This window comes from Jatropha curcas, chromosome 6 (genome assembly GCF_041381405.1).
Source record: "Jatropha curcas cultivar XTBG-Jc1 chromosome 6, XTBG_Jcur_1.0, whole genome shotgun sequence".
In the NCBI taxonomy this organism is placed as follows: domain Eukaryota; kingdom Viridiplantae; phylum Streptophyta; class Magnoliopsida; order Malpighiales; family Euphorbiaceae; genus Jatropha; species Jatropha curcas.
Window position 1 is genome coordinate 3509874 of NC_143156.1, and position 21259 is coordinate 3531132.

Below are 21259 nucleotides of genomic sequence, written 5' to 3' on the forward strand. Positions count from 1 at the left end.
AATTTCAGATGCCTGAGTGGCACAAAGGAAACCCGCAAAATACCAAGAAAAACATTGCTGAAAGCCGTGGATAATAATATATTTCAGAATGCTCCGCCAAGAACTTGATGTCTTCCAGAAATTGGTTACTTTGTTGTTCGTCTAGGATGAAAGCAAGGCCTTGCTCTGCAAAGGCACGAACTCGGTCCATTGTTTTGTTCAGCTTGATTGAAAGATCATTAGAATGACCATGACGCGCACGTGGACTTTTAGGAACATCTATGATTTCCATTTCATCCTGACCAAGCTCTTTAGGCAAATCATTGATTGAAGAAAAGAAGTCAAGCATGTTAGGAGCTAGCTCCTGAAATAAATTCTGAAAGTCAATACGAAACCGTTTAAGTGCTAAATAACGGTAAAAAATTTTTAAGGCACTCTAAAATATTTAGTACGTGTATATCGGCTTTTAGTTGTTGTAGTTCGTTAGAATGATTTTTCACTTATAAAAATAGAAATATGGGAGATGGTTTAACGAATGATGAAAGACATTTTTCATAGTATTGAAAATGAAAAAATTTATTTAAAATCAGAATGTGAAAACTCACAGGGATCAATTATAAAATAAAAAATGATTTTGGTTATTTAGTTAATTGATTATTTTAATTATTTAAAATATATATATATATATATATTTATTTTATTTGTCCAAAATAAAATAGGAATAAAATCATGGAGGCATACATGCTGGTATTGAAAAATAAGAGGTTAAAGAGAAATTACTATAGGTTTATCAGTTTTGGGATAGCACACTTCCATGACCACATTTGCCACAATAGATCGGACACTCTCAGGTCAGACTGAACCACCGACTGTGGACAGTGTGAAGGGATAGCTAAAAGTTGAAGATTGACCCGCGAAGATTTCTTGGAAAGCGACGAGTCTACTTTTTCTGGTTCATCTGTCACCTCTTTATCCTTTCTCTTGGAAGAGACTCCTACCTCAGAACCCATGTATTTAATGTTCATCGATCTTGGTGAAGACGTTGCTTGTTCTATCTGAGGAGACGGCATGGAAGCAGTAGTTATTTCACTCTTCGAGGCAGGCTGATTTCCGGAGGTTAGTACATAGAGAAAGAGAGTCATATAATGACAACCCGAGTAGTACATGTGATTTTCTTTTCGGAGTTGGTGCCTCTTCCTTTGACTCTAGTTCAACCGGAAAAGCTGATTCTGGACAAATCGACTTCTCAATTGCCTCTGCAAAACAGACAAATGAGCACAAACGGAAACACAAGATTGGTCGATTTCAGGAGAAAATTTTCTCTATCAAATCTTTATTATTTATTTCCTGCTTTCTTATCTTTTTCTTCACCTTCAACGCCTGTGTTTTTCCTTCTAGGTTGGCGGTTTTTCAAGGCCTAAATATCTAAACCTGAATTATTGACTCCTCCAACTCTACACATTCAAACATGTTAGTTTCATTACTCAATTAAAGTCTACACTTATAACTCTTTCATCCAATTTAGGGTGAACGCAATGGTAAATGGACATGCTATAAATATGAACATCTCTGGCGAAATTCGAGGTCATATTCTCACTCGATCACCATCTCCAACCACTTTCGTTAAGCTCTAGTCTATCACAGTTTACTACAGCTATGAGATGTGACTCTCAATAGGATGTGGATTAAACTCACAAGTATAAGAAGATTTTCAAGATAGGATTTAACAAAAGAAAAAAAAAAATTGGACCTACCATAAGTTTCAGAAGAGTGGAGAGCATTTTTGAAGAAAGCTGGGAGATCTACTCGCTGACTTTCATACGTTTTCAAGAAAGGATCTTCCTGGTATTTGGATTGAAAGGTCTCAATCAGCACATGCTTATATGTTTTTATAAAAGAATGAACAGATACAATTTCCTATACCAAAAGTTGACGTGCTGATTTTCTGTCTTCTGGTTTTTTCTGCAAACTGAAAAGGATAATTAATTCCAGGATGGGAACTATAAGTAATTAAAAAGATAACAGAAATGGCATGCAAAAACCAACTATTATATAATGTATACACACAATTTTCAAAATTAGAAAGAACGGAAAACAATAACAGGCACCAGTGTAATTTGAACAGTTTATTTTCTTCCAAATTGCTTCATACTCATAAGAATGGATCTCCAGGATGATAATTATGCCAAGACATAGAGGTTATGGATATTATATAATAAACATGAAAAGCACTATAAAAAATTATTTTATAAATAAGTCTTATGGAAGCACCATAATCTTTACTTACCATGAAGATATGAAGGAGCAAAACTTGTTGGGATTAATGCATACCACTTGTTGGATATAAGTGTAGTGATAAACTCCAAGATTGATTAATAATTTATAACACCAAAAATAATAACGGAAAAGGCAACCAAAATAATAGTAACACAAAACACCAAATATAATTATATTAATAAGAAGCAAACATTCACAAAGCTTAAAGAAAGAATTACTTACTTGGTTTTTGTTTTGTGTTCGCTTGGTTGGTTACAAATGAGAGGAGGGGTTGTATTTATAGGCATTTCCACCTCATCAATGTACGGCTAAGATTTGTTTACAAAAATGGACGGTCTAGATTACAAGGAACATTCTAGAGTTAGATAAGATATTTTCATTACATCTCATGTGTGGAAAATTGTGGAGTATTCTAGAATGTGGGCTTGGACCTCCAACTTTGGGCTTGGGGTTTTGGGCTTTAAGCTTGCCAAGTATTTATTTTTATTGTAGTAACCCATTTTGGTGGTTATCTTTTCTAAATTAATCGGTGATATTTTAATACTCTCCCTCAACGATTAATTTCTCTTTCTTCATCATTCCCAACTGTTGGTGAAAATCTTCATATTTATTTGCGTTTAAACTCTTTGTAAAGATATCAGCTGGTTGATCATTCGTCTTGATATATTTCATTTTAATCTCTCCTTATAGAACCTTCTCTCTGATAAAGTGATAGTGAACCTCCACGTGTTTTGTTCTCGCATGAAACACCGGATTCTCAGCCATGTGTATAGCCAAACGATTATCACAATTTAACGGAATGGAATAGTCGATGGGTTGATGCAGATCGTTCATAAGCTGTGACAACCAAACACGTTCTTGAGCTGCTGTTGCTGCTGCCCGATACTCAACTTCTATTGTGGAAAGCGACATTGTAGGTTGTCTCTTGCTGTACCAAGAGATTACTCCTGAACCAAGACTAAATGCATAGCCTATTGTCGAGCGCCGAGTGTCGTGATCTCCCGCATAATCAGCATCGCAATATCCTTCCAACTTGATAATTTCACCTCTCTTGTAAAAGATCCCATAATCGATTGTACTTTTGACACATCTTAATATTCTTCGAACTGCTTCCAAGTGAGGTTTCTTAGGCTTCTGCATAAATCGGCTGACTACTCCAACTGCAAAGGAAATGTCTGGCCGTGTCATAGTGAGATAAATTAGGCTTTCCACTAGTTGTCTATACATAGTAGCATCCTCGAGATCATTCCCTTCATGAGCACACAGCTTGACATTAGCATCCATTGGAGTGGATATTGGCTTGCATTCCATCATTCCAAACCTCTTTAGTAGATCTCTTGCATACTTCTGTTGTCCGAGGCACAAACCTTCCTTGGCTTCTTCTATCTCCAATCCAAGGAAATGCCTGACCTTACCTAGCTCTTTCATCTTGAAATGAGTAGCCAAATTCTCTCGGATGAGGTGAATATCTTCGATGTTGTCGCCAGTGACTATTAAATCATCAACATATACTAGCACTATAGCTAGTCTTCCTTCCCGATCTTTTACAAATAAACTAGAGTCTGCTAGTGTCATAACATAACCATTCTTGACAAGAAATTCTGCAATCTTGCCATACCAAGCCCTCGGTGCTTGTTTTAAACCATAAAGAGCTTTCCTTCGCTTTTGCACACATAGTTAGGATTCTCACGACCTCTGAACCCTGGTGGTTGCTCCATGTAAATTTCATGATCAACTTCACCATGTAAGAATGCGTTCTTCACATCCATCTGCCACAAAGGCCATGACTTACTAGCTGCCAAAGCTAGTAATACACGCACACTAGTGATCTTGGCAACTAGACTAAATGTCTCGTCATAGTCCAAGCCATATTGCTGAGAAAATCCATGAGCAACCAGTCTTGCTTTGTATCGCTCAATTGATCCATCTGGGCGAGTTTTGATTTTGTAGACCCATTTGCAAGAGATGGGTTTCACATCTCTTGGTTTTGGCACTAATTCCCATGTTTGATTTTCCTACAAAGCAGCAATTTCTTCTTCCATCGCAGTAGTCCACTCCATCTTCTTTGATGCTTCTTCATAAGTTGTTGGCTCCTTTATCTCTGCTATAGCAGCATTTGCATATTTTGGATTAGGCCTTCTTTCTCGACCCGATCGCCAAAGTAGAGGATAATCTAGATCTTGTTCTTCTTGACTTGGCTGCTGTTGTTCGTATGCACCTATCTTCCATGGGCTCTTCGATTTCTCTTGAACTCTGGTTGGCTCTCCTTGACCTTTCTCTGGGATGAACTCTCCCTCTCTTATCTTCTTTTCAACCTTTTCTTGAATTTCTTTTAAGTCTGGTAGCAGAGTTGCTTCAGATGACCACCAAGATGATGTCTCATCAAAGACCACGTTTCGTGAAATTTGGCACTTGTTAGTTGTAGGATCACAACATCTCCAGCCTTTTCTTTGCTCATCATAACCAAAGAATATGTAGTGAAGTGCCTTTTTGTCAAACTTGCTTCGAAGTTCATCCGGAACGAAGACATAACACACGCATCCAAAAACACAAAAATGACTTACAGTTGGTTTAATGTTCCACAATTTCTGGAATGGGGATGTAAACTCCAGTCTTGCTTGAGGTAGTCTGTTGGTGACGTACATAACTGTCTTCATGCACTCTGCCCAAAATCTATTTGGCACATTCTTCGCATGGAGCAAACTCCTGCAGATCTCCACTAGGTGTCGATTCTTTCTCTCAGCAACTCCATTCTGCTGTGGTGTTCTTGGACATGTGAATTGCCTTTGAATGCCTTGCTCTTGGCAATATTTAGTGAATTCGTCAGACGTGTACTCTCCACCATTGTCGGTGCGAAGGCATCTAATTTTATTCCCGACTTCTTTTTAAAATTTCTTCTTGAAAGCTTTGAATTTTTCAAAAGCTTCTGACTTCTCTAGCATGAAATCTACCCAAACATATCTCGAGTGGTCATCGACGAAAGTAATCATGTACCTCATATTACTGTTTGTAGGTTGCTTGATCCGTCCAAGAACATCCAAATGTATTAACTCTAATGGCACCTTGGCTCTATGTTTTGACTCTTCAAAGGGAAGTTGGTGAGCTTTTCCATACTGGCATCCAGCACATATAGTGTCTTCTCGGCATTCCAACTGAGGAAGACCTTTAAGCATGGACTTCTTCATCATCACCTTAAGCTTGTGATAACTAACATGTCCCAGACGAGCGTGCCACAAGTCAGCTGTCTCACTCTTCCTTGTTCTGTCAACATAGGCTTCTTGTGCTGACATGACATAGATTGATTCTACTCGCCGTCCTTCCATGACTGGATCTCCGATTAATTTAAGGTTACGATAAACCTTCACATTACACCACATAATTACCTGCACTTGCTATTTGTGATATAGTGAGCAAGTTTTTCTTCATCCTTGGCACATGGTAAACCATCTGTAACTCCATCTCTTCCTTGTTCTGTCAACATAGGTTTCTTGTGCTGACATGACGTAGATTGATTCTACTCGCCATCCTTCCATGACTGGATCTCCGATTAATTTAAGGTTACGATAAACCTTCACATTATCAGGACCGAACATCACATAATTACCTGCACTTGCTATTTGTGATACAGAGAGCAAGTTTTTCTTCATCCTTGGCACATGGTAAACCATCTGTAACTCCATTTTCTCTTTACTGGAGGGAGAAACAATGGTTGTCTTTCCAATGTGAGCTATTGGCAATCTCGTGTTATTAGCTGTGACTACAACACGACCTCCATTATAATCGGATACATCTGATAATTTCTCCTTGTTTCTTGTCATGTGATTAGAACTTCCAGAATCAATTATCCAATCATCATCATAGTTGATTCTATCACTTACAGATATTAATGACGACTCCTGCTCGGGTCCTTTCATCATCATCTCTACTGGCTTTTGTAGAGAATATTCTTCCTCCTGAACAAAGAAACTGTGAATATCTCATTCCTCTTCACTTTGTTGCTCATTCTGGGTTGATGTTGTGTTTCCTTCTACTCGTCTACTTCAACATTCTTGGGCGAAATATCCTCTTTTGTTGCACTTATAGCAACGATCACTTTCTCGCCAGTCATCTTTCCTTTGACCTGGCGTTGCTCTCCCTTGCTGTGATGGTCTCCACTTTTGCTTTCTCCATCCTTATTGATTGTTACTTTCTTTTCCACCATCTACTCTTGTAACGTTTCGAAATCCCCTCTTTTTAGCGAAGAGAGCTTTCTCATCATCCTTCAAAGCTACTTTAGACATTTTTTCGTCTAAAGTCTCTTCATTGGATAAGATATTCTCTAACTCGTCTAAGGTTAGTTGTGTAGCCCAACCACGAGTAGCAGTCACAAGACCCTTAAACTCAAGTCTTAGACCATGGATGATGATCCTCCTCATCCTTGTCTCATTGATCTCGTTGTCTGGATCTAATTTCGAAATCTCCTACATAAAGATTTTACTTTAGAAAAGTAGTGACTTACAGTGAGATTCTGTTGCGAGATTGAGAATAACTCGTTTTCGAGCCGTTGCAATTTTACTTCGTTCTTCTCGGCAAAAGCAGACTTGAGAATGTCCCATGCTTCCTTTGGTGTTTTAGCCTACTTGATTCGTTGCATCTGCTCATCTTCTACTGCAACTGTCAGCACATACATCGCCTTCCCGCATTTTTTCTCCCACTCTTTCAGAGCTTTCGCATCCCCAACTGGTGGTGTAATATTATCTCCTCCAACGATATCCCATAAGTCTTGACCTATGAGATAATATCTCATACGGGTACTCCAGTTCCCGTAATTATTGCTATTTAGCTTCTCGATGCTATTAGCAACTCCAGAAAAATCCGCCATTAGGTACCGGTGTTCTGACACTAACTAATGCACAACGGTCCTTGACCAATCAAGATCACAATCCTTGCTTGTGAATCTTGCTTCAACAACAGTCCCCGACTGTTAATTCCAGCAGAGTAACGATACTCTACACTTGTAAATGAACACCACAAAATATCACGGCTACAACAACTACCACTACAACCAGGCTCTGATACCATTTGTTGGGATTAATGCTCTGATACCACTTGTTGGATATAAGTGTAGTGATAAACTCTAAGATTGATTAATAATTTATAACACCAAAAATAATAACGGGAAAGGAAACCAAAATAATAGTAACACAAAACACCAAATATAATTGTATTAATAAGAAGCAAACATTCACAAAGCTTAAGGAAATGATTCCTTACTTGGTTTTTGTTTTGTGTTTGCTTGGTTGGTTACAAATGAGAGGAGGGGTGTATTTATAGGCATTTCCACCTCCTCAATGTACGGCTAAGATTTGTTTACAAAAATGGACGGTCTAGATTACAAGGAACATTCTAGAGTTAGGTAAGATATTTTCATTACATCTCATGTGTGAAAAATTGTGGAGTATTCTAGAATGTAGGCTTGGACCTCCAACTTTGGGCTTGGGGTTTTGGGCTTTAAGCTTGCCGAGTATTTATCTTTATTGTAGTAATCCATTTTAGTGGTTATCTTTTTTAAATTAATCGGTGATATTTTAATAAAACTCTGGAGAAAATTGATCAGAAGGTGCACGAGGTGGTTCTTGGTTAACAACAGTCTTCAGAAAACGAAAGTAGTCTGCACGGTCATATGGAAATTGACCAGTTGCACACTCCAGAAATACCAAACCCAGGCTCCAAATGTCGCTTTTGTGGTCATATCTATCTTCTTTAATTCTTTCAGGCTACGAAACAAACAATCACACATGTATGAAATTTCAAGTGCAAGCAGAACAATTGTGGAACTTTTTGTAGCAATAGGTAAGTGAAAAGATTCTAACAAGAGGAGGGAAAAAAACAGCATTACTATTGATGTTGGTGGAATTCATTTATTCCAAACAAGGTGCTATTGAAATTGGGTCCTACTATTGTTGTCATTACTATTGATATTGTTATAATTATTTCAAACAATCTTTGTCTGAGCTGCCTCCACATTAAATTCAGATGCCTGAGCGGCACGAAGAAAACCCGCAAAATTCCAAGAAAAACATTGCTGAAAGCCGTGGATAATAATATATTTCAAGTCAACAGAATATAAGAATAAAAATGGTCAGTTTAAATGGATTTCTGAGCAAACAAAGTTTTGATTGTTTTGCTCAAACAAGAGAGTACTCTGCATACAGATCAAAATACGCATTTTATGGAGATGGCTGATAAAAAAATCACTTGGAAATGATCAGCTCAGTAATGACTCCACAGTCCACAACAATGCAACCACCATTTTAAATTTATATGTCTCATTGGATTTACAATGGTGATCCAACTCAACATTATATTTTATCACCACAAACCATAATATCATATATCAACATCATAGAGATCATTCTGACCAGCCAATTGTACAATGATAAAATCGCAGATTTCTGTTTTTAAAAGAGGTATCTCAGATGTTAGGCTCTCCATAAATCAAAATAACTTTCTCTTTTAAAAGAAGGGGAAGGTTATATTCCCGATACTAGGATTTAATGGGCCACCAATGTTTACAACTAACAACCTAACACAATTGAATTCTATTTCTATATCCTTAACGTGCGTCACCAGATCCACAGTGGCAGATACAGAGGCAAAGCTTAGAATACATAAAAAAAAAAAAAAAAAAAAAAAAGAAGATAATATTAAGGAGGAGTCTCATCGGACGGGAAGATACTAGCACCAAAGTCCAGCAGTGCTTGACAGGCCAATTCTTTTTTTGCAAGTAGCCTTTCTTGTTCTTTCTCATCTGCTGAAATCGAGGATGCCAGTGAACGGAGGTTTTCTTGTTGGGCCTCCACCTTGTCTTTTAAACTGTTGACTTCAGCCTTAAGTGCCATCTCCTTTACTTTCATTTCGGCTAGTCTAGCTTCAAGCTCTATGACTTTGGCGGAGACAGCTTTCCTCTCCATCGTCTTGGCCAGCCCAGCCTGGATAGTTGACTTGCACTGGACATGCAAGTCTTCCTGCTGCTTCTTCTTTTGATCTAAGGATATCCCAAACGCGTAAGGGGCATCGAAATCAGTTTTTAAGCGCCGAATGTCTCGAGCTATACTCTTGACGATCGTCAAACTATGAACGTTCATCTGGCCGCCGCCATCATAACGAACTACAGTCTCCAAGCTGTCAACAAATCGGTCAAACAATTGGGGAATAGTGAAGACGTCGTCCCCTTGTTCCAAAATCTGCCTGATAATATCCAGAGCATTCAACACTTGTGTCCCCACGGGCACTTTGCTCGAGTTAGCTAAGACCGAAGAAAAGGGAGCTGTAGGAATGCCAGGCTCTGGTTGAGACAAGGAAAGAAGGATCTGTCGAAAAAAGTCCTCGTCGTCTTCTATTTTAGAAAGATCGGCCTGAAATAGGAAATGGTTAATAGCAGACAAGAAATGAATATCTGAGAGTGAAACTGAAAGCCGATACTTACTGCCAGTGAAGAATTTGACTGAGAGACAGAAAAATCAGTGGCTTGGACAGTTGTATTCTCCGTCCTCAAGACCAATGGAGCCGAATTTTCAGGAAGGATCGACGCCGGAAAATGATCCACTAAGATATTGAGAGTGCCCTAACATATTTGTTGTGGACATTTTATAAGCTAATCTTATTGGGTCGAAAATCTCAGAACATAGCCACATACCAACAGAAATGGGCTTCTGGTTTTTATGAATACTGGTTTCTGTAGGTTCAAGAGAACTTACTGAAGGTTTATCAATATTGGGGAGAGAACTTACTATAGATTGGACACTCTCAGACTGAACAACCGGCAAAGATTTCTTGGGAGGCAACGAGTCTACTTTTTCTGGTTGATTTGTCACCTCTTTATGCTTTCTCTTGGACGAAACTCTTACCTCAGAACCTATGTATTTATTCATCGATGATGTTGAAGGAGTCGCTTGTTCTATCTGAGGATTCGGCATGGAAGCAGTAGTTTTTTCACTCTCCAAGCCAGGTTGATTTCCGAAAGACTGTAGAATCAGATGTTTCAAGTTCGTAAATAGAGAAAGAGAATCACATGACAAAACGAGGAAACTATGAGTACATTAGATTTTCTTTTCGGGGTTGGTGCCTCTTCCGTTGATTCTAGTTCAACTGGAGGTCCTTCAGGAATGGGTTTCTCAGTTGCATCTGTAAAACAGACAATAGCCAAGAAGGGTTAAAATGACAAGGCTGAAAGGGCAAAAGAACTCTAGCTTCTTGACCTTTCAGAATAAAAGAAAGGAAAACACCGAAAATTTCTATTTGTTCTTTATCGAATCTCTTTTATTTCATTTCAGCTTTCTTATCTTTTTCTTCACCTCCAATGCTTGTATTTTTTTTCTTCTGGATTGACGGTTTTTCAGGGCTAATTACAAGAAACACATTTCTTTTATCACTGTTTCGTCCAATTCAGGGTGAACTCAATGGTAAATGGACATGCTATATGAACATCTCTAGAAAAGTTTGAGGTCATATTCTCACCTGATCACCATCTGCTACCCGCCTTCGGTTAAACTTTTGTCTAACACAGTTTACTACAGCTATGAGATGTGACTCTTAATAGGATGTGGATTAAACTCACAAGTATAAGAAGATTTTCAAGATAGGATTTAACAAAAGGAAAAAAGAAAAAAATTGGACCTACCAAAAGTTTCAGAAGAGTGGAGAGTATTTCTGAAGAGAGCTGAGAGATCTACTCCCTGACTTTCATACTTTTTCAAGAAAGGATCTTCCTGGTATTTGCATTGAAAGGTCTCAATCAGCACATGTTTATATGTTTATATAAAAGAATGAAAAGATACAATTTCCTATACCAAAAGTTGACGTGCTGATTTTCTGTCTTCTGGTTTTTTCTGCAAACTGAAAAGATAATTAATTCAAGGATGGGAACTATAACTAATTAAAAAGAAAACAGAAATGGCATGCAAAAACCAACTATTATATAATGTATACACACAATTTTCAAAATTAGAAAGAACGGAAAACAATAACAGGCACCAGTGTAATTTGAACAGTTTATTTTCTTCCAAATTGCTTCATACTCGTAAGAATGGGTCTCCAGGATGAAAAATATGCAAAGACATAGAGGTTATGGATATTATATAATAAACATGAAAAGCACTATCAAAAATTACTTTATAAATAAGTCTTATGGAAGCACCATAATCTTGAGTTACCATGAAGATATGAAGGAGCAAAACTCCGGAGAAAATTGATCAGAAGGTGCACGAGGTGGTTCTTGGTTAACAACAGTCTTCAGAAAACGAAAGTAGTCTTCCCGGTCATATGGAAATTGACCAGTTGCACACTCCAGAAATACCAAACCCAGGCTCCAAATGTCGCTTTTGTGGTCATGATATCTTGCTTCATTAATTCTCTCAGGCTACAAAATGAAACAATCACACATCTATCAAATTTCAATTGCAAGCAGAACAATTGTGGGACTTTGTAGCCATAGGTAAGTGGGAAAATTCTAACAAAAGGGAAAAGAAATTGGCATCACTACAGCTAAATACTCACAGCCATATAGTATCTCGTCCCTGTATAAGTATATGCGTGTCCATAGGTTTTTGCTAATGTTGCACTCACACCAAAGTCGCTAATCTTTGCTTCTCCTTTCTGATTGATTAATAAATTAGAAGGTTTCAAGTCCCTGTGAATGATGTGTTTTTCATGATGATGAAGATATGATAAACCCTCAAGCACCTGCATGCAACAATAGGGAAATGAATAATACAATCAGTATTATATATGAAAATTCAGGAATTCTATAATTTTCCAGAATGTTTCACCTGCTTACAAATGGCTGCAATATATGGTTCTGGAATTTGTTTTACATTTTGCAGAAGATCTTCCAAAGTTCCGCAATCCATATACTCCAAAAGAATCGAAAATTCACCATTTGCATAGAAAGACTCATAATACTTGACAACATATGGACATTGCACTGACAGATTAATTTCCAATTCCCGCCGAATTGATTTTCGAGCAGTATCGTCAAGGTTCAATTTTATAACCTGAATATAAATAGAGTCAAAATTCGGGTTTTAAAAAAAAAAAAAGTATGGAAACGGTGTTTTCTAAAATTTATTTACTGATATGGTGTTTTGTTAATATTTCAAAATGCATCGTAACAAAAGCAATAAATTTTTTTTTTTTAATTCTGGCCAACAATTTTAATTTTTTGCCAAACAGACCCTTTGTTTATAGAATTTTAATCGCATCACGTGACTCAAAATAATATGATAACTTTTATTTTAATAACAAACCTTAAATGAAAAATTATAGACTTCAAGTAACACTAATCCGTTACCAAGAGGATTTTATGAAAGACTAGACATGTATCTGCAGGATGAGCAGACCTTATAATTTAATATTTTTTGAAATTAAATTGAGTGTAATTTTCAAGAAAATTAACATACTTTATATTTGTGTTGCTTTAATTTAAATAATTTATTTATTTATTTTTAATTAAAAAATAAAAAGTAAAATTATAAGTTTTTTTTTTTTGAAATTCTCAAATGATAAACTAAAATATTAATTAAAATATTAATTTGCAAAATTAATCATTGCAAGTAAATTATTGTAATTCAACTGATATAGTTAATTAATTTTTTTCTCTTTAAAATTCTCATATATTCAAATTAAACGAAGAATAAAAATATTTAATTTTAATAAAATAAAATTTTAGTGAAATTGAAATTAATATTTTAATTCTATTTGTTAATGTAACTATGTTATTTAATTCATTTTTATTAATTATGCCCTATTATAACTCCATTAGTTTTTTTATAGATAAAAACTATTTAATAAAAACTCAATATTTATTAAATTAAAAAATATTATAATTATAAAAAATATTAATTATAATAAAAAATTTATTAGTTTGTAACTCCATTATTTTATAAAAAATTAATTTTTATTAAATTTAAAAAATATTAGTTATAATGAAAAAATAATGCCACTTCATCTGTTTCAACAATAATTATAATTTTTTGGATGAATATTGAACGGAGGGATAACATCCAATCATTCAACAAATATTATAGCAGTAGTTTTGAGTTATTTTACCGGTTAGACATTAACTAAGAGTAACATTTCATCAAACACTTCCCGATCTTTAACACCGCTACCTAACATAAATATTACATTTAATAAAATATAATATTTTAATTCGGCCAAATGCATAAATTTATCCTTATGTTTTATATAAAAATCTTGGTATTCTTAAATTTTTTACTTTTAAAATTAAATATTTAAACTTATAAAATTGCATTTATAGAACACTTCTAACTTGCAAAATTATTTTATTGAAAATTCCAATTTGTAAAATTAGATCTATTAAACATTTATTGGATAGTTAAAAAATGTAAAAATTATTATCTTAAAAAGTTATATTAACCATACATCATTTTAATTTTTTACATATAAAAATCAAAAACACCAAAAAAATTTTATTACCAAAGGTACATAATTCTACCAAAATTCACAATGATAAGTCCCATGCAAAGTTTAGATTGGCACAACTCTAAATATTTAATAAAATATAGGGGTGAATTTTTACATTTAGCCATTTTAACTCCAATCAAAACGCTAAATGCAAACTTAGACGATGTTGCCAAAGAAGACCAAAACTTATGAACATTAGAGAACTAATATATTCTTTTAAGTGCATAAGGCCATTACCTTTAATGCAAATAGCTGCTCTTTGTTCTTGTGTTGCGCCAACCAAACAATACTATTTGCCTCGCCGATCTTCTTAATTTTGCATATTTCTGCTATATTCCATTTGCTGTCCGATGTCGAAATCGGAAGTGGCTGAATACAAAATTTATTAATTTCAACAAATGAACATTGCAATTGTCCTTCAACAACAATCCTTCCTACATATAAAGAAATTTTTGACCGCGTTTCAGCTTTTTCTCTTACCTAAAATCTACATTGATTCACACATCATATCAGATAATAATTTTAAGTGGAAAGTTAACATTAACAAAATCTTACGGTTTCAGTTTCGCTTGGCGAGCCAATTCGAAGTCCATTGCCATTCACACGCAGATCGCCATCCATAAACGTACCATTTTTGGTACTGCAAACGAAAATCAGCCAAAAATGTAACCCGAATACATATATATATAGAGAGAGAGAGATAATACAGGAAAAAGAGAAAAAAAAAAAAAAGTAGCAGACATACAGGAACTTGGAAACTGAAACTTCTTCAGGGGGAACTATAATACTGAGATTAGGTTTTTCAGCCATCAATATCTTTGTTTTTTTCTCCTGATGAAGAACAGATTATGTTATAGTGTGGAGCGCAAATCTTGAACTGAAGGAGAAAATCAGAAAGTTCTGTGTAATATACAGTTGAATAAATAGCTAGGCTAGGCGTTGTAACATTGGTTTCACAATTATCAAGCCAAGAATACCCCTGTATTACTAATTTAATAAGGTCTATTAAGAATAATAAATAAACAGAGTGGTTGGTAATAGCCAATGCTGCAAGCAACTATCCCCTCTGTCTCAAAATATAAGTTGTTTAAAGTTTGTACCTGGAGATAAGCAATTAGTTCTTTTAAATTCTAACCAAGTCAAGGATAATTTGATCAAAGTACCATTGTCTCAAATCATTACTCTTTATCTTACATCATTAATTATATTGTATATAATATAAATAAGAAATTGAAAAAAGAAAAACATTATTTATTACTTTTTAAACGACTTATCTTGTGTTTTGAGATAAAACCATCACGCTGAAACGATTTTCTTTCCCTTTATTTATTTTTGGAGGGGTTTCTCTTCGCAATTATGCCTTTCAAGTTTTAACTATGAGATTTGTTTTAAGCAGTAGTGGAATTAGGAATCAAACTTGGGGAGAAAAAAATTTAAAAAAATTTAGGGAGTCAAATTAAAAAAAAAAAAATTATAGGATTAATATACGTAACTATTAGTAGGTATACCATCGTTATACATATGCCAAGTCAAGTCAAATCGCTTTGGTGTGCAAAGTCATGTTTATATTTTTAAAAAATTACTCCTTCTTTAAAGTTGTAGATTTAAATATACAAAAATGTAATTTTTAATCATTTCTACACATGTTGACAGTATATTTCATTTTCATTAATGGGAATGGGCTTACATGTTAAAAATCATGATTAACATTAAAAAACAAATTAGTAAACAATATATATATCTATATAGACCAAATGATGAAATATAATTGGAAACTAAGGTGGAAAGGTCATAGACGGCGGCTTGATTTCAATGATAAAAGAAAAAAAAAAATCATATTTTAAAGACCCAATTGTCGTTTCTTGATCCTTATGCTTAGCTATTTTAAAGATTTCATTGTCGTTTTTGGAATGTTTAAATAAAATGTTGAATCGCAATGTCTTCGCGTTCCTGCATACCTAACATTAGCCAGAACAGTCTCATTTCACACGCGTACCTAATTTCATTAATAAGAAATTAGGGTAGACAATGATCATAGAAAAGTTTAATTTATTCAATTTAATTAAATAATGTAGGTTTAATTAATTAATACGAAATTGGGGTAAAAAAGGACAGAAAAATTTTCTTTGTTTCATTTCATTTGCCTTTTTAACAAAAGTAGAATTGATTTTTCTTTTCCAGCTTTTGATTTATTAAAAGTTTTGGAAGAATATTGGCATTTTATATAGACATGAATCATGATGCATTATATATTTTATGGCAATGCCGCCCAGGCGTGGATTATTTTTAGTTAAGACTATGAACTAAAGAAGCGATTAATTGGATCCTAAAGCATAATTGAATGATAGTTGCATGTATGATTCCAAAATAAATTTAGTTGGAATTCACATCTCTCAATGCTAAAGAAAAAGGAGGCAATGAATTATTTTTAGCGATCAATTTTAATTTTAACGGAATAGAGAGAAAGTATGCATATCAAGGATATAATAATTAATATATTTATTAGAATAATTGAAAGTGATACACCAACTCAAGAACCGAAAAAAATCCAATATTGTAGCAGTAAAACATTGTTAGGCACAGTTTAGAACCAAGAGTCTTGAGCAACAAATCTAAGCGGGGGAATTACTTCTCTCAGATGGTTTTTTCCAAATCAAAAAAATGCTCCACCCCAAATGAAGAGGATGTCTTCCCTGTCCGTCCACAACCATCATATCAATGTTATATAATGCACAATATAGAAAAATCTTTGAAAATAAATTTGAAACAGCTGAAATACAAAGCAAATTTTTTTTTTTTTTTCTTGGAGCTTTTAAAGCATCAGATACTCGGTTCTTGTCCTTGAACGATTGTTCTAGAAAAGGCATGAAGTAAACTTTTTCTATTCAAAATTGGTGCGCCAAATTCAAGGTTAGTGCGTTCTGCGAGGGCGTTTTAAATCGAAACGTCAAAACCTGATCAGTGGTCTGAATCGACAGGGACAATGACTTGTAATTCCTTTTTTCTTATTTTTGTACTTTTCAAAAAAAAAAAAAAAAAAACTCAAATAGTGAGTTAATCTCACTTGTGGTTCCCCTAACGTATCTTTTTGTAGCCATGAACTTTTAAATATAATGATATAATCGAAAATTTGAATACAAATAGAGATAATTGAAAAATAAAAGTGAGGGTATAATGATTGTGGAATGTGTCTTTCAACAATAGTGGATATTTTACGAGTACAAAAATGATATTGTTGGACGAAAAGGTGTAAGTATAATATTTTAACATTTTTATTATTTGCATAACCAATTAAAAATAATGCTATCATTTTAAATATTTATATGTAATTGTTTTTTAATATTTGTTATTATAGGAAAATTATATGCTATCACTTTAGGACTTAGTTCCTTTTGTCAAGTGATGTAAAAACCTTTTACATAAACTGTCAATTTTAATTCAGATGCAAATTAATCTTTTTTTTTTTGAATATTTGTATTAACAGTTCAGTTCTTTTTTATTTTTTAAAAAAAAACCCGAAACTAAAGTTTATACAATGCAAAAAATAAATATTGTAACTTTAAACTTTTTAGTTGACAAATTAAGAATAAACAGACGGTTAGATTTGCAGAAACTTTATATTTTTTACTTTTAACTTTTAAATATTTTTAAATTTTAAACCCGTATATTGATGGGTAAATATAAAAATTAATCTTGAATTTAATATTAAAAGCATTCATTGTACAAATTAATTTTAAAAAAAGCTAATTAGAATTGAAATTTAATTTTGACAAAATTTATAAAAAAACCATATCTTTAAAAAATCCGTGCAAAGAACGGGCCTAACGCTAGTACTAAATATTCGAAGCAAATAGATCACCCACCGCCGTTACGATCAGTCCTGTTATTCTTCCGGTATGGCAAACGACAGACCAGAACAGTCATTACCCTCATCCTCATTTGATGAACGGAATTTACCAGCTCCAGCTCCATCTCCATCCGATTACATCGAAGCAATAATTTCAATTTTACATAGGATGCGTGATGGGGAATCCACTAACGGCTACGGATGTATGACCTGCTACATGCACGATTTGCTCGGCAACTTGAACAATCCCGAGCCACTGGACACTCTAGTTCAGTCTTGTGTCATTGAGCATTTCGCTGACTTTCACACATCAAAAAATACAATATACAGAGAGAAGGCCGATTATTTTATTAGGCACCTGTTGCATTTGATGGTTGCTGAAACGGCAACAGGCTTTCTTGATGAACGTGCTTCGATCATTCTGAAGTTATGCAAGTTTTTGAGGTCAAAGGTTAGTTGTGAGGATTCGTTGTATGTTTTAAGTCTTCGCTATTTAAGAGATTTGGCGGAGAAGGGTAATTATATGCTGAATGACAAGTATAAAACATTTCACTTGAAGGACCAAATTCTAGCCATTTTTGAGGATTTGGTAGAAAGATTGCTTCTTGATTTGCATCGGTCCTTCAATTCACCTTCAACCAAGGAGACCACGGATTCATTAGTCAGCGATTTTCGTGACTTGAAGGCATTTTTGCGCCTTTTGTACCGTGCTATTCAGGAGAAGGAGAAGCAGGAGGAGATGGAGAAGAAAGAGCAGGAGGAGGAAGAGGAGAAGACAAAAGAGAAGGAGAAGAAAGAGCAGAAGAAGGAGAAGGAGAAAGAGAAAATTAAAGAGAAGGGAAATAAAAAACTGGGAGAGGAAAAGAAGAAAGAGAAGGAGCCGGCGCCAATTTCTTCACAAAGAGATGAATATGCCACGGAAAAAAAGTCTCTTCGTTTTATCTGTTTCAATTTGTTGGATAACATTGCAGGTCTGCTCGATAAAGTACAATTAAGTCTAACTAAGGAAGGAAAGATCAACGAAGAAAAAGTCCAACCTGGATGGTTTATATATCTCGCCATTTTGGAAGAGATGAATTTCATTTCTAGAATTTGTCCCCGTCGATTTAGGCTTGTATTAAATAATGCAAAGCTTCCATTACGTGCTCTAATTGTTCGATTTGCCAAGAGAACAGACGGCCATGACTATCAGTGGCTTCTTGAGCACAAAAATGTAACTGATAGTGATTCTAGGATGCATTTGGCGATGTTGATGATCCCAAGAGTTATTGAGTCTATAGATGCAGAGTTGATGAAGACGCTAGCTCGCTGGTTTCAAGATTTGGACACAGATCAATTTGGGGTATTCGAACATAAGAGTCTTACAGATCCTCAAGTATTGCATGAATTGTTATGCAAGTCATGCAAAATTATATTCAACCCAAAAAATCCCCTTTTCGTAGCCCATCCAGGCGATCCTCCAAGCTTCGATATCAATCCTGGTAATGCCTTTCTATGCTTATTTATGGTTTAATGTTCATAAAATAATTTCCTCTATCCAAAGAGTGGGATAGTAATAAGCAAAATTAATATCATTTAGTTAAGGAAATAGAACCCAAGCTTGTTTATATTTAGTGAAATTAATATCATTTCCTAACTTATAAACATGTTATATAAGCAGAATTCAATCCCGAACCCTCCCACTATGAGTCTGTGGAATTTGCTGGCAAAGTGATTGCATTAGCTGTAATACATAAAGTGAGAATAGGTGTTGCATTGGATGGTGTGTTCCTATCGCAGCTTGCTAATTCATCTTCGTATTATAGGTGTAATAAGGATGTGTTGGTAAGTTCAATAATTCAGAATATTTGGGATTTTTTCAGATAGGTTGTGATACAGTAAGGCTCTTGAACTTAATTTGCCGCTATTATATCTTAAACAGGTATCATTTTTTGCTCAAGGCTTTGCCAGTGTTTTTGGCGTGTCATTCAAAGAATTGTTGTCTTTCAAAGGATTACAATATGAAGACATTAATCAAGTGCTGTGTAGACCCTCGACAAGTTCAGTACTATCTAATAGTAAAAGAAAGAAGGAGATACGCATCGATCCTCCATTGTCTCACGGCAAGGAGGTAAGGACTTTTCTGGTTTTTTTTTTATTATTATTTTTTTTTTCTGTAAGAGTAAATTATTTATACTAAAAGTTCTCCACAAGTCTTCAAGTATTGCAAGGATTTACCCTTTCAGGTTACAGTAGCGCTAAAAGTTCTAAACTGCTGTTAAATTTGCAAACTTAATCTACCACCGTTGTAGACTAGTCGAGAACTAAAGCAAGCGTGATGAATTTGGCAGGTCAAAAAACCAGAACGTAACTTTAGGAATTGGCAAAGGGGCTCAATGTTGGGAAGTGGGTCGTTTGGAGAAGTCTATAAAGGAACTGCTGATCCCGACGGATTCCTTTTTGCTGCAAAAAAAGTTCCACTTGAAGACACACAAAAAGTCAGCTCAATTGAGCATACGGTTGGTTCACTACGTCAACTACATCACGAAAATATAGTCGAATATTTTGGCACAAAAAAGGAGGAAGCAAATCTCTATATTTTTCACGAGTTTGTAAGTGGAGGGTCTCTCGATAAAGTTCATAAAGAATTAATCCTTGATGATGCCCGAGTGTCCTGCTACACACAACAGATACTGAAAGGTTTGAAGTATCTCCATGAGCAAAATGTTATCCATGGAGACATCAAATGTGCAAACATACTGTTGAATGATAAAGGAGTTGTGCAAATTGCTGATTTTGGATTGGCAAAGGTCATTGATTCAGAGAATCTCCACAAGTCAAGCAGAGCGATTCCAGCCTGGTCCGCTCCTGAGGTCATTGATTCGACACGACAAGGAGGATATGGACTTGAAGCAGATATATGGAGCCTTGGCTGTACCGTATTAGAGATGCTAAGTGGAGAATATCCATATTGTCATTTAGAACCTTGGACGATATGGTATTGGATTGGAGAAGGTATTCCACCTGATGTTCCTGATTTTCTCTCTGATACTTCACGTGACTTTATCGAGAAATGCCTACAAATTGATCCAAAGGCACGTCCAACTGCGGCCCAGCTTTTACAGCATACATTTGTGAAAGAGGTCAAAGCAATCAGCAGCACCTGCAAGCAGAATGAGAAAAATATGTCATGAACTGACGACAAAATGGATTGATTAATGCTTATAGTAAAGAGCGATGTATGATTTAATTTGATATATGGTGCAAATTGCTGATTTTGGATTGGGAAATGTAATTGCTTAGAATCTTTAATTTGGTATCACAGGAATCTTCTTATATGGCAACACTCGCTGTTAGGATCATATACAATGGATCCTAACTGTTCATGCGAGAATAACATAACAGTAGTGTTTGGAAGATGAGAAAAGAAAAGAAAGGGTGAGAGAGAGAGAATAGAAAAGAGGATAGTATATTCATTCGTTAATTTATTAACCTTCAATATCTCAATACAAGAGTACATACAATGTGCCTGCTCAACACTAATATCAGTTCAACACCTAATTAATTGCTTCTCATGTACTTGCAACTAATCACAATAAAGCTCCCATATCAATACTTATTATAATATATCCTAACATAGTCCTTGTATTGAGTGATTTTCGTGACTTCAAGGCATTTTCACGCCTTTATTACCATGCTATTCAGGAACAG

General features: G+C 35.0%; 2 protein-coding genes and 1 long non-coding RNA gene across 3 annotated transcripts; 1 reads left to right on the plus strand and 2 right to left on the minus strand.

Annotated features, from left to right (window-relative positions):
• Window positions 1-737: 737 nt before the first annotated feature.
• LOC110009051 (uncharacterized) lies at window positions 738-2495 on the minus strand. The gene is made up of 4 exons (XR_002283869.3): window positions 2479-2495; window positions 1903-1948; window positions 1734-1821; window positions 738-1235 (listed from the first exon to the last, which is right to left on the minus strand). It is a non-coding gene; the product is annotated as an uncharacterized LOC110009051 (long non-coding RNA).
• A 6236-nt stretch (window positions 2496-8731) lies between these two features.
• On the minus strand, window positions 8732-14668 carry LOC105629766 (uncharacterized). Its single transcript, XM_020677569.3, has 12 exons — window positions 14468-14668; window positions 14278-14362; window positions 13960-14091; window positions 12066-12290; window positions 11794-11979; window positions 11451-11656; window positions 11088-11133; window positions 10919-11006; window positions 10337-10422; window positions 10029-10262; window positions 9725-9862; window positions 8732-9653 (listed from the first exon to the last, which is right to left on the minus strand). Exons 1-12 carry the CDS (start codon window positions 14530-14532, stop codon window positions 8943-8945), a joined length of 2202 nt encoding a protein of 733 aa, XP_020533228.2. The 5' UTR covers window positions 14533-14668; the 3' UTR covers window positions 8732-8942.
• Window positions 14669-17548: 2880 nt separating this feature from the next.
• On the plus strand, window positions 17549-20870 carry LOC105629767 (uncharacterized). The gene is made up of 4 exons (XM_037635236.2): window positions 17549-19050; window positions 19230-19393; window positions 19491-19679; window positions 19900-20870. The coding sequence occupies exons 1-4, from the start codon at window positions 17619-17621 to the stop codon at window positions 20740-20742; spliced, it is 2628 nt and encodes an 875-aa protein (XP_037491164.2). The 5' UTR covers window positions 17549-17618; the 3' UTR covers window positions 20743-20870.
• Window positions 20871-21259: the final 389 nt, after the last annotated feature.

Excerpts from the sequence above, each read along its gene's own strand:
- LOC105629766 (XM_020677569.3), bottom strand. The coding sequence starts at position 14,532 with ATGGCTGAAAAACCTAATCTCAGTATTATAGTTCCCCCTGAAGAAGTT. Across the intron at positions 11,657-11,793 it reads GGACGAGATACTATATGGCT|CCTGAGAGAATTAATGAAGC; the intron begins GTGAGTATTTAG and ends TTCATTTTGTAG. Across the intron at positions 10,263-10,336 it reads CCCCGAAAAGAAAATCTAAT|TCTTTCGGAAATCAACCTGG; the intron begins GTACTCATAGTT and ends CTGATTCTACAG.
- LOC105629767 (XM_037635236.2), top strand. The coding sequence starts at position 17,619 with ATGGCAAACGACAGACCAGAACAGTCATTACCCTCATCCTCATTTGAT. Across the intron at positions 19,051-19,229 it reads AAGCTTCGATATCAATCCTG|AATTCAATCCCGAACCCTCC; the intron begins GTAATGCCTTTC and ends TTATATAAGCAG. Across the intron at positions 19,394-19,490 it reads GGTGTAATAAGGATGTGTTG|GTATCATTTTTTGCTCAAGG; the intron begins GTAAGTTCAATA and ends TATCTTAAACAG.